The sequence below is a fragment of the Dipodomys ordii genome, unplaced genomic scaffold, assembly GCF_000151885.1.
Source record: "Dipodomys ordii isolate 6190 unplaced genomic scaffold, Dord_2.0 Scaffold188, whole genome shotgun sequence".
Lineage (NCBI taxonomy): Eukaryota > Metazoa > Chordata > Mammalia > Rodentia > Heteromyidae > Dipodomys > Dipodomys ordii.
Genome location: NW_012267404.1, coordinates 551,956 through 568,429, shown reverse-complemented (window position 1 = coordinate 568,429; position 16,474 = coordinate 551,956). Strand labels below are relative to the sequence as shown.

The 16,474-nt window shown below is 32.9% G+C and overlaps 1 protein-coding gene across 1 annotated transcript in view; it reads right to left on the bottom strand.

Annotated features, from left to right (window-relative positions):
* The window catches only part of Hectd2 (HECT domain containing E3 ubiquitin protein ligase 2), a 64,856-nt gene that overhangs the window by 17,590 nt on the left and 30,792 nt on the right, over positions 1 to 16,474 (bottom strand). The window contains exons 4-13 of the mRNA XM_013034318.1: positions 15,938 to 16,040; positions 15,190 to 15,279; positions 14,020 to 14,084; positions 11,911 to 11,956; positions 9,728 to 9,837; positions 8,026 to 8,174; positions 7,396 to 7,519; positions 4,907 to 5,003; positions 1,417 to 1,524; positions 343 to 475 (exon numbers count right to left, since the gene is read on the bottom strand). Coding sequence (XP_012889772.1) covers positions 343 to 475; positions 1,417 to 1,524; positions 4,907 to 5,003; positions 7,396 to 7,519; positions 8,026 to 8,174; positions 9,728 to 9,837; positions 11,911 to 11,956; positions 14,020 to 14,084; positions 15,190 to 15,279; positions 15,938 to 16,040 — 1,025 coding nt within the window. The remainder of the gene's footprint in view (positions 1 to 342; positions 476 to 1,416; positions 1,525 to 4,906; positions 5,004 to 7,395; positions 7,520 to 8,025; positions 8,175 to 9,727; positions 9,838 to 11,910; positions 11,957 to 14,019; positions 14,085 to 15,189; positions 15,280 to 15,937; positions 16,041 to 16,474) is intronic.

Below are 16,474 nucleotides of genomic sequence, written 5' to 3'. Positions count from 1 at the left end.
AAAAAAGCCAGAAGTGGCACTGTGGCTCAAGTGGTAGAGCGCTAGCCTTGAGCTGAAGAGCTGAGGGACAGCGCCCAGGCCCAGAGTTCAGGCCCACTACTGGACCCCCCCACAAAAAAAGGTCATTCAGTAATTAACACAAAGGGGGGGTAACAATGCTCAACAGGAAATGGACTCATCTTGCTCATGTAACTGTAACTCCTCTGTACAGTATCTTTACAATAAAAATATGTCATTTATCATTGACACAAGTATGCAAAATCATAAAGCAGATTAAAAATAAGTTACTACTTGACTCCTAACACTTAGGAAAAAAAGACTTCATCAAAATGAAAAACTCACCATAATCGGGATGAAAAATTTGGCGATTTAGAAGAAGGAACCATTCTTTAGTTAAGCCACCCATATCCAAACCAGCTTCTCCTACAAATGTAACTTTTAACTTCTTTTTCAGGTCTGCTCTTTTCCGGGTTAACTATTTGAAGAAATTATATAGAAGAAAAGAACCAAGGCCAGTGACAAGAGAATTAACTGGTTTTGATTCTGGAAACTGTTAAGACAGTCTTTATCTAATTTACAAAACCCACCAATCCATCCATCCATCCCAAATTTGCCAGTGAACTAGGTGTTTGGTTGTTTTACAGATAATGTGTCCTGTCCAAGGATAGCCTCCAATATCATATTGCCCACCAGAATTTTAATTTAGTAGACTATACCATAAAATAATTAATTTTCATTTAACATTTCTTGAACACTGAATTTTTAAAAAGCCAGATAAATAAACCAGTCATTATCTTCAGGAAGCTTCATGTATATATACAATCAGTATTTATGTGGACTTGAGTATGCCCAATAGAATCTGTAGTTTCAACTTACAATTTTACAGATAATCTAGGACTTGCATAAATTACATAACATATGTATCAAGTCAGAGATAGGTGAGTCTAGAATTCAGGTAACATACTAAAAAACAGGAGTTACTCATTTAAGTGTTCTTAGTCCTTTTTGAGTGCAATAACAACATACCATCAATAATCATAAAAATGAATATAAAGCTTAACTATATAAAACTGATTTTAACTATGGCTTCAAATTTTAAGGAGAAATACTTAATATGCATATAGAAATAAAAAATAGCTTTCTGGGGCTGAGAAGGTGGCTCAGTGGTAGACTGCTTGCCTTGCCTCATGAGGCCCTGGGTTTGATTCCTCAGCACCACAGCAACAGTAAAAGCTGGAAGTGGTGCTATGGCTCAAGTGGAAGAGCACTAGCCATGAGCTGAAGAGCTGAGGGACAGCACCCAGACTGAGAGTTCAAGCCCCATGACGGACAAAAAAAAAATAGGTTTCTACGACTTAAGTAATGAATCATATTTAAGAATTTAAAGAAATTAATATATCTTAGAATATATTATACCTCATCGAGTGAATCGCTAACCAGATGTGTCCGCCTTACTTTCATATTTAGAAATAACATATTCATATCAGGTCTCTGTCTTCGAGATACTTTATCCACCAGACTTTGCTAATTAAATAAGAGAGTAAACATTTTCACTTTTAATTATATTATGCTTTCATTTAAAACATTTAAATAGTTCAGTCAAAAATCTCTTAATTATTGCCTGTGCCACTACTTATATAAACAATTTCATAAAATCAACTACAACAACTTGATTTGTGAAAATGCTTTATTCTGAAACAATTGCCAAAGGGAGTCCATAGGGAGGACCAAAAATGAATTGACTTCTATATAAAGAACAGTGCATTACAGTTCATATTTGTCTCATCTCTTAAATAATGAAGTTTTTCTTTCATAAATACAAATATAAAATGGGAATATTTAAATCATGGTAAATACTTCTGATAATAAACCCAGACTTAAGGTATTTTAGACAGTGAATTTACTCTAAACGCACAATTATTCTACTTTTAGAAAGTAATTGATCAACATTATAAAAAAGTTTAACATCCATACCTTTTTTCATATAATGCTAGTTGTTTATACAGCTGTAGCCACAAAAGCCAAGATTGTTAAGTATCTTAAGACATACCTAGCTAATGAAATTGAATGTAGCTACAGCCACTAAGAATGATGGTTTTGAAAACCATGTAAATACTATAAGAAAGATACACCTAAGGAAAGTAATGAACAAATTATATATAATACTGCTTCAACTCTTCTAAGTTTTCCCATATAGGGAAAATACTAAAGAAAATTTACTAAAATAGCACCAATAGTTATGCTTGTAAAAGTTAAAGTATCTGTTTCTCATAGCTCTTAAAAATTTAATCACTAAGTATATAAAAACCAACATACTAAAATATAAGGAATATAGGTCATTTATCATATAAAATTTACATGCTTCTATATTCATTTACCTAAATAATCAGACTATTCCATATTCTTTGATAACAATGAAACAAGTTTTTGTACAGATTAAAGATGAACATTTCAGACATCTGAAGTACATATAGTAATTTACTTTTAGTAGGTAAAAAACACGTTTTTAATCTATGAAAAGTATATAACTTAAAAGGGTACTTCGAATTCCACATTATATTCTGTATTATACTGCTTACTACAAAAAAACACTTAAGAGCTTTCTCCACTGCTCCAATATCCAATGCTAAGTGCTTTTAACTGTGTTTTGCTTCACTGAGTTCTCTATTACTAAAAAGATCTTCATTTGAGACAGAATTCTGTGTTGTGTATGTTCTTTTATCTACCATTCTTATCTTCTAGTTCTAGCATAGCTCCTAGAGAGCAATTATGATGTAGATGAACAAAACATAAATTTATATTAGTATGAGGATGGCAAACAAACTTAGTCATTTTTCTTCCTATTAGGAATTCATATTAATAAAAAATGAAAGAAGTAACATAATAAAAGTAAGAATTCTAGACAGTCTGACTGAGGAAGTCATTTCAGTGGAACTTCTTTTGCAGCTTTAGACTGTAGCATAAAAGCTCTTGCTTACATTTAACTACCAATAGGGTTGTCCTGTGTCAAAATAATAACCAGTTATTAATTTAAAGTAAAATTGCAGTTTACAAGTTAAATTGTTGGGAAACCTTTCTAGGAAGTAATAATGCTACTTGGCTCTCCAATCTCTACTCACTTCCTTCCATGCTCTGTGAGCTAGGCTATACCTGCCATTTTCCTTTTAAGTATAAGAAAATTCCAGAAAAAAAACGATATTTAGTATTTTAAGGGTGAATGACAAAAGACAATATTTTAAGAAAAAGCTGGACAATCTTCTAGCTCTTTAGATTTTCATTAAAACATAATAAATAACATAGCCCAATGAGGAAAATTACTAGGAAAGTTATATTATACAATATCAAAATGAAAAAGTTCATTTCTGAGACTGTATCTGTTCAAAATCGAGTAACAATTCAGATGCTATATATATCTGTTTAAACTCATTCTTCAGGGGGTGGGAGGAATGTGAATTTGGAATTCCCTTAAGAGCTAAAGGCAATAAATTTTCCTGTAATATTCTCACACAGTATAAGATAACTCTAGGATATCACCAGCCACTGAATGCTTTTATCTTTATCTATGATAGAAAAAATATCTCTGGGAACTAAATTACTATTATATAATTCTTATTTTTACAGTAATTAGAAGTATTGCAATTTAGGGTTTAGGTTTTATATTCTTCATATATTCTGCATTTTACTTAGATTATACTCAAGCTTCCTTTTAATTTTTAAAATTGTGGAGCAATAATGTAACATGAGTAGGAACTGGATATATGTTCTTAAATATACAGTCTACAGCACTAATTAAATAAAGCTCATTAGAGCTGTACTGAGCACTGTTGGCTCACACATATATTCAGAAGACTGAGATCTGAGGATTGTGGTTCAGTGCCAGCCTAGGCAGGAAAGTCTGTGATACTGTTATGTCCAACTAATCACCAAAAAAAGCCAGAAGTGGTAGAACACTAACTAGTCTTGAGCACTAACTAAGGCCCTGAGATTAAATCCAAGTACTAAAAACCAAAAAAAACCTAAATTAATTTTAGCCAGGTACTGATGACTAGGTAATCCTAGCTACTCAGGAAGCCAAGAGTGGAAGGATCTCAGGTAGAGGCTGGCCTGGACAGAAAAGTTCATAAGACTCTTATCTCCAAAATAACCAGCGAAAAATAGGGCTGGAAGTCTGGCTCAAGTATTAGAGCAACAGTCGAGCAAAGCCAAAACCCTGACTTTACACTAGGCCCCTCCCAAATAAAACAACAGAAACCTCATTTAATCTATTAGACAAATGTAACTTTTCTGTTTGGTAAATGGTAGGGGATGTTCATGGAGAGGCCTAAATATGAGCTTTACTGTGTTCTATAATCTGTCTAATGTCAGCCTGACTGCTATCCTAGCTTTCACGGATCTCCATGCATCTATCTCAGTTTCCTAGGAACTGAGGAACCAAGTAAAACAAAAACAAAAACATCATTCACAACTTTGTGGGTATGTTTCCTAGTCCTCCAAGATATATACTTTTCTAATTTCTTGGCTGTTTCTGATTTTTATAAAGCCTAGAACATACTACAATGGTTTTACTCATTTGTCTTTTAAAGATCCTTATCACTTCACCCTAGGTTTCATCAGTGATCTGCTTGTAACCTGAACAGGAAGAGAATTATATAGAATGAGGTCCAACAAGCTCCTAGAAATATGAGTCTGTGAGATACACTGACTCTTCTGCTACATTTGTAATATAATAAGTTGATTAGATGAGGTGTGTCTTCTCTTCTGTAAATTGCCTTACAGGTTTAAGCACTTTGTAATTTTATTTTTAACATTTTAAGATTATGCTAGAAACAATCCAACAGACATCTGACTTATTTATTATTTACTATATTTATTATAGTTAGCATAAGTAGTCTTATAGCTGGCTTACCCTTGCGATGCTTATCATCTGTTGCTCTGAGTCTCTCTGAATAATGATTTTTTTGGCAGCTATAGAAATAACGAACGGGTACTGACAGAAGGAAAACCTGTTTAACAAGTGAAAACAGAAAAAAGCAAAATGGTGTATTTTTAGCAAAATTATACTACGGGAATTTAAGGTACCCATTCTAGTAATAAAACATTACTTTTGTATTGTGTTTTACCATTTGTGAAATGATTTATCACTTAATTCCCACAGCCCTGTGAAGAATGTTGCCATTACTAAATACGCAGTGCTTTTATTCTCAGAAGGAAACTATATATAATTTTTGAAATGTGTGCTTATCATGCTCATTGCTTATATAAAGAATTACAGCTTATTCAGTCATCTATTATCACTTGGAAAAAAACATGGAAAACACCAGAACTGGGAAGCAGTGGTATTATGAAGAAGAAACAGGACAGAAAACTCATATGCTCAAATTATATAAGTATCCACTATTAAAAGGCTACTTCTGCAGTGTATCATAAATGAAAAAACATAGCAATAAATGTAGCACACAAAAAACAAAATAGTATTTTTTGTTAAAGGTACTGGGGTTTCAACTCAGGATCTTGTGCTTGCTAGGCAGGTACTTAATCACTGAGCTCAGACAGTAATAAATTTAAGGCCAACTGATGATTAGGAAAATTATGTTCCTCTTAGTACATTATTTAATGGTGTACTTGTAACTTAATGCTGTAATATAAATAACCTCACTTATAGGTAAGAATCCATTCTTATACTATGAACAAAAGCCATAAAGTACATAGACATAAATGTATTGTATGAAGCATGCATATGGCAGCAGTAACACCTTAGCAGTGAGATTCCCATCAGAAGTGACCACCTGGCTGATGGGTGTATAACTCAGTGGTGGAGCACTTGCCTAGAAGAGGCTGTTATGAATTAATTAGTCATAGTTGAGATCCATCTCAGCTGACAGGTGGTATATTTGCGACAACTGGGCACAATGAAGACATTATAAGAAAAAGGAGATAGTCCTAGTATAAACTGAACATGAAACTGCTTCTGCTCTGAGACAAAACTGTTAAACAATAGGGATTGTTCAGTACTCGTATGTAGTAACTTTGAATCACTAGTAATAACTAAAAATTGGAAAATAAAATGCAGTGAATTTCATAGGACACATTATCAGCTTCATTACAAACTTTAAAACAATGCTTCTCAACCTTTCTCTTGTTATGGCATACACAAAAAATGATGAGATATGCATGAAGTACCCAGATAAACCCGGATAAGTCTGCTTATGGTCAGAGGTGATTTGCCCTAAGATTCCAGAACACACTCAAGTTCAAGCCAGCTTGATGGGCTGTGATTACATTATCTAAAGTCCTGTATAATTCATTTGGTATGTATTTTCTGTGCCACAGTTGCAATGGTTAGAGAAGCACTCTGTTAAAGATGTCATTGAAATAGGAGTTGTTTCATGTCCACTGTACTTTAAAGGTGAGGAAAAGTATTTTTATAACGCTTTGCTAGAAAATACCATAAGACTGACTAGAGTATCTAGAAACATTTTTGTTTAATTCTGGGTGTCAGATGTGGACTAACATGTCCCAAAGGTCATTCAATATTTCAGGCCAATTTTGGTAAGACAGGGTCTTGGGAAAGTTTAGCAATTTAGCAATGCATCTAGGGTCTTGAAGTTATTATTTTTATCTATACTGTATTTTCTAATCTCTTTTAGAATAAAGGCAATCTTCTAGATATTTCTTGGATTAGGAATAAATTATATTTGTGATACTCATCTTACAGTAATCCAAACCGAGTGTGTATATAAAGTGTAGTGCATTAAAGAATATGGTCAGGTATTTTGAAAATCAATTGTATCAAATGATCTATGGTGAAGTCTTTCTCTGTAATATCTGTTCTTTTTACACAGTAATTAACATGCAACCACTTTTTCTCCAGAATAAGGGACAAAAGGAGTGAATGTAAGTGTACAGTACGTGTGATCAATGTGATAAATTAGGTACTGCCAAACATGGTCCCTAGGAGAAGGAAGGTTTACCATCTGTTTTATTTGGAACACAGACATACTCATTCATTTATATTTTGTCCAAAGCTGTTTTGTGCTAAAAAAATGTATAACAGAACTGAAAATATTTACCATCTAGTATGTCAGAGAAATGACTCTTGTACTAGATAGCACTACACAGAATAAGATAGAAGAAACTACATACCCGGATATAATCATTTCCTTCTTGAAAAAATGCTATTAACTAGACCAAAACCAGGTTAATTTGTATATCCATTCAAAATGTAGCAAATAAAGAAAATGATTTAATAAATATAATTGGTGTTTCCAGGGCTGGATATCTAAACTATATGTATTTATATGTAAAGGTATATGTGTATATCATTTATGCAAACTTAAAATTGTCATTATTTTAAATAGTATTTCCTTTAGGTGAATAATGAGTCTTTCATCGTACCTGTGAGAGTTTCCAAAGCTCTGCCATGTATGATATTCTTCCATGAGATCAATATGATCCAGTGTAGAATTATAGAAATCAGTATAAGGAATAAGAGGAGGATGAACCAAATTGTTTGCAGTATCTGTAAAGATAAATTCTAACATAATGGCCTTTCCCAACAAGCATATGATTTAGTCTAGAAATAAAAACATTTTAACATTTACCAGCCAGTCTTGACCTAGAAAATTATGTTTTAAAAGTGGTAGCTCTAATGAGAAAGGCAATTTTAATATTGTGGTCAAAGCGTAGGTTTTTACTTTTAAAAAATTTGTTTTGGAAATCATTAAGAGCCAAAGGAGCATGCAGATGGCTGTCTACTTATATTTTCCCCATCAGTGTGTTCTTGTCTAGGGGTCCTCAGTTACTAATGGAAGCTCATGTTTCTCAGCAATCACTACTATGTACTTAATAGCTTTAAAACAAAATACTGTTCAGTAAAAGACATATTTTTTCATGCTTATAAATTGTGAAACTGGCAATAAAAATTTAAAAATACAAATTTTTCCTTCAGAGAATCTGAGATTCTTGAGTAATGTCTCCAATATTTAACAAAAGAAACGCATACATGACAAAACAGGAAGAACTTACTAAGTAAAGCCAACACTTTAGATGCTGATGGAATCCACCAGGAACACTTTGTTATAGGGGGAAATTCTTCAGGCTTTGCAGGAAACAGGCGTAAGGAAATAAATTGCAGCAATCTCTCTACCAACTGTTTGAACCTCTTCTGGGATAATCTGATGGTAAAGATTTTGAAATAATTCTGGTTAAAATTCTCATTTTCTATTTTATCAATGCATTTGTTAAACATTGTTAAACTATATCCTATATGCATAAAATTTCAGGTTATTCAGTCTTTCAAATTCTCTGTCTTGTGTTGGCAATCTTTTAAAAGATAAAAAATTCTACTATGAACATAGTAGAATTGAACCCCAAAATTATTACATGGCTAGTAATGTAATATTTAGGGCTTCTGGTATTTATTCATTATTCACAGATTCTGTAGTTATAAATGTTCCAATTTTCTTAATCCTGTTTGCTTATTAACTCCAAAATAAATACTTAGCTTTTATGATCATGTGTGGACATAAAAAGAAAAAGAAAAATTTGAGTCACCTCACAGGTACATTTCCAGATGAGGTTGAACAAGGCTGTCTTCTTGTTCAGTTCTCATACAGTACACAACTATCCTTTATACAGTCAAATGGCATGTTTTTCTTATTTATTTGTGCTTTTTGTTGGTGAATCTGCCATTTCAAAATGGTCCCTAATGGTAGTGATAAATTACTGTCTACTTACTAGTATCATATTAGTAACACTAAGATTACTAATACCAAATTAAAAGCTATGAGGCTACAAAATTATTAATATTATAGAATGATTCATTACTTTTTAAAACAGTGAGTTATGGGAGCTATCTGTTGTACCAAGTGAGCACAAATGACTTACATAATAGAATAAGTAATAAGTATGTGATGCACCTTATGGAGGAAATACATTTAATGTGAGCGCTATTCATTCATGACTTATAGTACTACTGTAATGAGTTCACTATTAGTAAATCCATAACCTACATTAAGATATCTTTAAGCAGAAACACTGATAAAAGTTATACACTGACTAGATAACAAAAATGTGATCAAAGGCTCTCAGGAACCTAACTATATTTTTTCAAGAAGTGATGGCTCACTCAGCATTTTTTAATTTAGCATTTGTGGTGACTTTGCAGACTTGTAAGTACTGTCAATAATGAGAACTGATTGTACTTAGGAAATTATTTTAAAAAATTGTATGGATTTTGCTTTGACCCATGATGGAGAAAATTATGTTAATGTGAACATAGTTTTGAAGGGAAAAAAGTTTTTTACTTTTACAATTTGATGATTTTATGTGAGGAGGAAATGTCATGAAAATAATGATGGAATTTGTTAATAAACACGTAGGAAATAAAAAAACATGTCCCAGCAAATCCAATCACCATCTTTGAGATACACAAAAAAGGCAGTGATAGCAATGTGTTAAATAAAAAATTGAAAGCAGTAGATATTTTCAAGAGCTTGTACAGCAAAATTCTTATGCTAGAACAGTTTTGAATTATACTTTATATAGTATTAAAGGTATATTTTTATAATTGACTTTTGAAGCATTGCAAATTATGAGCAATGCTAAGACCTTTATAAGCATTTCTAAAGACCTTTGAAATAATCTAACACATTTAAAAGTAAAATTACTAATAGTAAATTAAAAATTGTGATAGTACAGAAATTCTTAGTATTATAGAATGATTTACTTTTTAAACCAGTGAACTAGAAAATGATGGTCAGCTTCCACTAAGGCAGCTATTTGTCGTAGCAAGTGAGCATAGATGACATACGTAGATGTGTTATTAAATTGAGGATTCTGAAAAAGATAGTAAAGAAAATTAGGTTAAAACTGTGTTAACATATAAAAGGAAAGGCATTAAGCTTAACGACTTAAGTGATAACTTCAAGGAATCAAATTTCAGACTAGGAAATACTTCAATACAATAACCTATTTGTTATTCAATTAGCAGAGACTAAGTTATACTGCCTGCCATTGGAAAGCATGGGTCAGTTCTGGGTCAGAGGGTAGATTCTACTAGTTACTGTGTGACTTCAGGCATGTTCCTTAAACTTCTGATTCTCAATTTCCTTACCACTTAGATGAGAATAGTATCTGTCTTAGGAGTTGTTTTGATTATTAAGAAGAAAATATATGTAAACTACCTAGCTCAGTACCTATTCTGTCGATCACTATTATTCAATTAAACAAGAAATAAACTGATAAAACACCTGCCACAGTTAAATAAGTTAGCAAAAGCAGAATTAAGAGCAAAAGCAGAAGTGGGGGGCTTAGGGGTAGAGCTATGTAATAGTTTGTGACAACTTATGGGTTTGGTTTTTCTTTTATTTTTATGGTCAGTCATGGGGATTGAACTCTGGGCCTGGGCTCTTCAGCTCAAGGCATATGCTCTACCACTTGAGCAACAGCATCACTTCTGTTTTTCTGGTGGTTAACTGGAGATAAGAGTCTCACAGACTTCCCTTGCTGGGGCTGGTTTTGAGCCGCAATCCTCAGATCTCAGACTCCTGAGTAGCTAGGATTACAGGTGTGAGCCACCAGTGCCCCGCTTATAAATGTTAAAAGATACTGCAGAAGTGGCTTGTGAACAGTTCCCAAACTCTACTTGTTATCAAAATGTTCATTTTAGCATTTCTTATAAAAATGGTTATCATTGATATTCTGAAAAATAAGAGAGTACTATATGTTTTTTAAACTTGATTTGTGGATAGGAGAATTTAAAATTAGTGACCCTATGTAGTAACTTCACACAGTGATGGTTCTTGGAGCTTACTGATGACTAATATAGTCATCTAAAAATGTAACCTTCATGTTGTCATTTTTGTAGGTTTTTGTTTTCTCTTTCTTCCCTCCTCACTTACCTATTTCTTCTCTTGTATCTCTATTTTAATTAACTTCTTGGGTCAGTTTTTTCTGTATTTCCCTCTTTTCTCTTATGTTCTTTGTTTTCCTATCATTTCCTTTTATTGGACATACTACCACTACTATGATAAATTGAACTAACCATATTACATTATTTAATATTAATTTACCTTTAAATGAGTTAATATATACAGATAACTCTTGTAAATTGTAAAGAATAATACATAGTATGTTACCTAAGTTAATAACTTTCTTAAAAAAATAATAATTTTTTAAATTTAGGCCTCAATTTTTTTCATCTATGATTCTGTTATTTGGCAAGGAAAACATTTTGCCATTTTTTGCTTATTTAATTTTTGCTTTATAATAAATAGAAACAAAATTTAACTTTCCAATAGAATTCTAAATCATTAATTTAAAAAAATACGTAGAAAGTTTGAAACCTAGTAGATGGGGAAATAAATGCAAGTTCTAGAGCCCAGCAAAACTACTGTTATAAGAACAGAGGTTTGAGTAGAATGTAAAAGGACCTTTTTATTCCCAAATACTGTGGGACAGGGAGTCAAGAATTAAATTTTTAGGCCAGGAGCATTGATTTAGGCCTGTAATCCCAACCACTTTAGAGGCAGAAGTGGGGGATAATGGCTTGAGGCTAGTCTAGGCAAAACATAAAAAGTTTGTAAGACTCCATCTTCATCAACGGTTGCATAAATTGGTGACTGCCTGTCATCCCAGAGATGTAGGGAAGCACAAGTAGAAGGATCACAATTCAGGCTGGCCTGAGCATAAAGAAAGACCCTATTTCGAAAGAAACCCAACACAAACATCATAAAGAGAGTTGATCAAGTGGTAGAGTGCCTACATAACAAGTGTGAGACCCTACGTTCAAACTTTGGAACTGCTAGAATGTTTTAAAAAATTTAATCCAATAGATGTTTATTTGTTACAGCATTAATAATTCTCAAAAGTATCAAAAATATTGTCAAAATGAAGTTCTTAACATCTTACCTGTAAAAGTATAAAATAAGCTCTAAGATCATCTTTACTTCGTGGGCTGAAAGAGAAATAAGCATAATCAATTACTGAAGAAATGTTTAATCTCATAGTATCTAATAAAAATGAACAACCATTATGAAAAAATAAGTTAAGCTGTATTATTTTTATAAGTTATTCTGTGTATACAGTAGGTTGGTTCTGAGGCAACCAGCCAGAGAATTAACTAGGATAGCTAGCTATCAAATTGGAAAAAAAAATCTATCATGACTAATTCTGAAATAGCTATGTCTAATAATAATCAACAATTCTAGAGTATTTATGTTTTTGTTTTAATATGGGATAATCTACATAATACTTATGCATTAAAGAATGTTCATATGTCCATTTCTAAAGTGATAGATGATGTATGTTTGCATATCGCATCATATTTTAAGTGTATCTAGTATATTTCTAGGTAAAAGAATAATCTCTGATTAATAATTTTTTTCTACATTAATCTGGATTATACATGATTGGATTTGACAAAGAACTTCTATTTTGTGCCAGTAGTGGGGCTTGAACTCATGGCCACAGACTTTTCTGCCAGGGTTTTCTTCAAATTGTGAACCTCAGATCTCAGCCTCCTGAACAGCTAGGATTATGTGCTCTGCTAGGCTTTTAAGAATTTCTTTTATTCACAAAGCTGGTAAGCGATTCTCTCCTACTCAAGATCTATTTGATACTCTCTCATAGATTCACAGAAGTCATTTTCTGAATTAAAAAGTTTCATTTGCATGACAATCAGATAGCATTTCAAGATCTTGGCTTAATCTTGGATTAAAACAAAACTCAGATATCAAAGCTTTATTATTTTCAAGGTTCAAGAAGGTTTCTTTCTTATATGATCTATTTCTGTCACCTTTGCTTTGAAATCCTTTCCCATCCCAGTAAAGACTTCTTAAACTGACACTGTCATTTATGTTCACATGAATTATCAAATATCAGCAACAACAGTATGAGTGTGTTTGATAAAATGCTTTGATGGTATTTTCATTATAGTACTCAGAAAGCATCTAACTCCCAGTTTGGCCTAAACCATTCTCCCCAGTTCTTTTTTTGGGCAGTACTGGGGTTTCAAATCAGGGACTCATGCTTACTAATCTGGTGCTCTACTACTAAATCAGCCACTTCCCCATCCCTTTTTTGCACTAGTAGGATTGAAATAGGGTTTTGCTTTGTGCCCAGCCTGTGTCTATTCCACAATCTTCCTATTTTATGCTGCCTTCTGGGAAGACTGGCATGTGCCATCATGCCCAACTTCTATTGCGATAAAGTCTCCTGAACATTTGCCCAGGCTGACCTAGAACCATAATCCTTCTAATCTTGGCAGCCCAAGTAGCTAAAATTATAGAGAAGAGCCACAAGACCTAGCTCTCTTCTATCCATAGGCACTTGACTGAGAAGTAACAGGAACTTATTCTCTCTGAGGCCAGTAATAATTTTCTGAAAAGTTTTCTCTGGTTACCAGGAAGCCCCAAACTAAATTTTTTTTTTTTGGGTCCGGTCGTGGGGCCTGAACTCTGGGCCTGGGCACTGTCCCTCAGCTCTTCAGCTCAAGGCTAGCGCTCTACCACTTGAGCCACAGCGCCACTTCTGGCTTTTTTCTTTTTGTTTATGTGGTGCTGAGGAATCGAACCCAGGGCGTCATGCATGCAAGGCAAGCGCAGTACCACTGAGCTACCTTCCCAGCCCCCCAAACTAAATTTATGGTAGGATGATTTTTTTTTGTACTGGATATAAACAAATACTTGCTTAAGCTACTACACATCTCAAAAGCTAAATGTAATGCCCATACTATTAAACTGTGGTTGCTGATTACTATCCAACCTATATTTGTTAAAAATGTATATTTCTACACAAAACATGCCATAATTTTAAATGATTCACCAATTTCCAGATGCTTTTGTATGGAGCCTATGAGAAATCACAAACTGGGTTAAGCATCTTTGTTGCAAGTGTTTTATAATCCTTTTCTGATCCATGTTATTATTATGATTCACTTAAAATATCTGAGTATTAAGATATATGAGATATGTAAGTTAGTAATCTATATTTATTGGTTAAAATACTGGTTACAATTACCCTTTCCACTCTCGTAACAGACTGTTAATGATTCCCTTCAATACTGTCTTCTGAATGTCTTGAGGCTGTAAGCAAAAGAAAATAATAAAGTAATGTAATCTGATTAGCTATTTAAGACTTTTATGTGCTAACTGTATTACATATCAGTTTCAATAATTAATATCAGATGTGATGGCTAAGTACTAATAGAGTAATATTCATTTTTCCTCTTAAAGCTCTAGGAAACAAAAATGATGTAAAACTCCAGTGAGAATGCTCCCTGGGATATGCACTAGACAAGTGCAAAAATATGTCCAGTTGTCCTTTGATGATCAACAACAGTTACATAACTGGAAAACAATAGTTTTAGTGAAAGACCTGTAAGAGAAAGATTAAATTTATGGGCTAACTGCACACACACTGTGCAGTCAAAAGGATACTTCACAACACTGACAATCTTACAATAGTTGGCTACCTTCCACGATAACTATTTTCAAAACTCCTTACCATTTTTTTCATTTTTTTGTCTTTCATGATAGCGACATTTTTGAAGAGCTTAGACATTTATTGTTTTTTTTCCATCTATTTTCTTATGATTATATTTTTGGTAGGCTCATAAATGATACCTCAGTGCATCACATCACCTTTTGTCAGCTGTCAATTTGGCAATTTAGTTAACTGACTATGATAATGATTACCTCAATTATTACTATAATGGTTGTAAATCTTAAATTTTAAACATTTTAATTCCTTGTATACTTACTAGTCCACATTCTTTTTATTTCTCCTACTTTCAAAATATATTTATCAATCATCTATTTTTCATTAGATGGATTCAACTGTTCTTATTTTCCACAATGGTTATAATTCATTGTTATTTTGATTTTAATAGCCAAATTGATTCATATTTGGCCATTGGGTGAGATGGCTCTTGTGATATGACTGCCCAATTTTCTTAGCAATACACTTTATTTTTTAGAGAAGTCTCAGATTTACAGAAAACTTATGCAGAAAGTACAGAGTAGTATATTTGTAATAATTAATGAGAAATTCAATTACATTTACTATAAAATGATATCAGTTTCTAATGTACTTATGTTACAAAGTGATTTTTACATTGTATGGTTATATTTGAAATACAGAAGAGAAACAGAATTGTACCATCTGAATGTGTTCATAAATAATACTTACAGTACTAAGTAAGGCATCATACACAGCATTCACAAATTTAGCATTAATCCCAGAGTCTTCAATTGTATTAAATAAAGCCGTGGCATCTTTCTGTAAGTTTAATTTAAAAATTTAGTGTATATAACATTTTAAGAACTATTATTAGTAATATCTGAATCACTATTCTTTGATAATTTTTACTATTTTATAAAAGTATTCTGTAAAAAAGAACCATTAGCTGGGTACCAGTGGCTTATACTTGTAATCCTAGTGACTCAGAAGGCTGAGATCTGAGGATCATGGTTTGAAGCTAGCCTGGACAAAAAAGTCTGAGAGATGATATGTCCAACTGACCAGAAAAAGAAAGAAAAGAAAAGAAAGAAAGATGGAAGGAAAAGAAGGAAGGGGGGGGAAGAAAGGGAAAGGAAAGGAAGGAGGGAGGGACAGGAGGGGGGAGTGGAAGAAAGAATGGAAACCAAACCAGCAAGAAGACTGGGGATGTGGCTCAAGTGACAGAGACCAGTAAGAGGCTGAGGCCCTGAGTTTAAGCCTTAACAATGAAAAAACTAAAAGAATTGAGTCAATCATTAATAGCCATACAAATTTAATAGTTAAGGTATTAAGTAATATTTGTTACATATTTGATTTTTTAAAATCAATATATGTATTTTTATTTAAAAAGTTATTTCATTGTTGGTAATGAGATAAAGTCATATATTTTGGAAAATGTTAAACTAAAAACAAAAGAAAATGTTTTATATATTCTTACCTTAAATGCAGTATTTAATTCTGGGAAAGAATCAAATGTTGTAAGATAAAAATCATGTACTGTTTTCCAATCCCCTGATGTCTTAACTTTTTCTACATCTTCCCTAAAATAGAAATATACATTAGCTATATATAGAAATATTATTCAAGTAACACTATTATTTATTTTAAATATATATGTTACCAACTATGCACTTTGAAATACTGAGACCAGATAGAGAAATCTGGTTGTTAATGTAAACATAGTTTATGAAAAATACATATATATAATTCTTAACTGGATTATGATATTAATCAAGTTTCAACTTTCCCATTTACCTGCTGTAAAAAAAAAATGTTTATTCTTTTTTTTGGGGGGGGGAGGGTAGGCGGGTTGGGCCGTGGGGCCTGAACTCTAGGCCTGGGCACTGTCCCTCAGCTCTTCAGTTCAAGGCTAGTGCTCTACTACTTGAGCCACAGCGCCACTTCCAGCTTTTTTCTTTTTGCTTATGTGGTGCTGAGGAATCAAACCCAGGGCCTCATGCATGCAAGGCAAGCA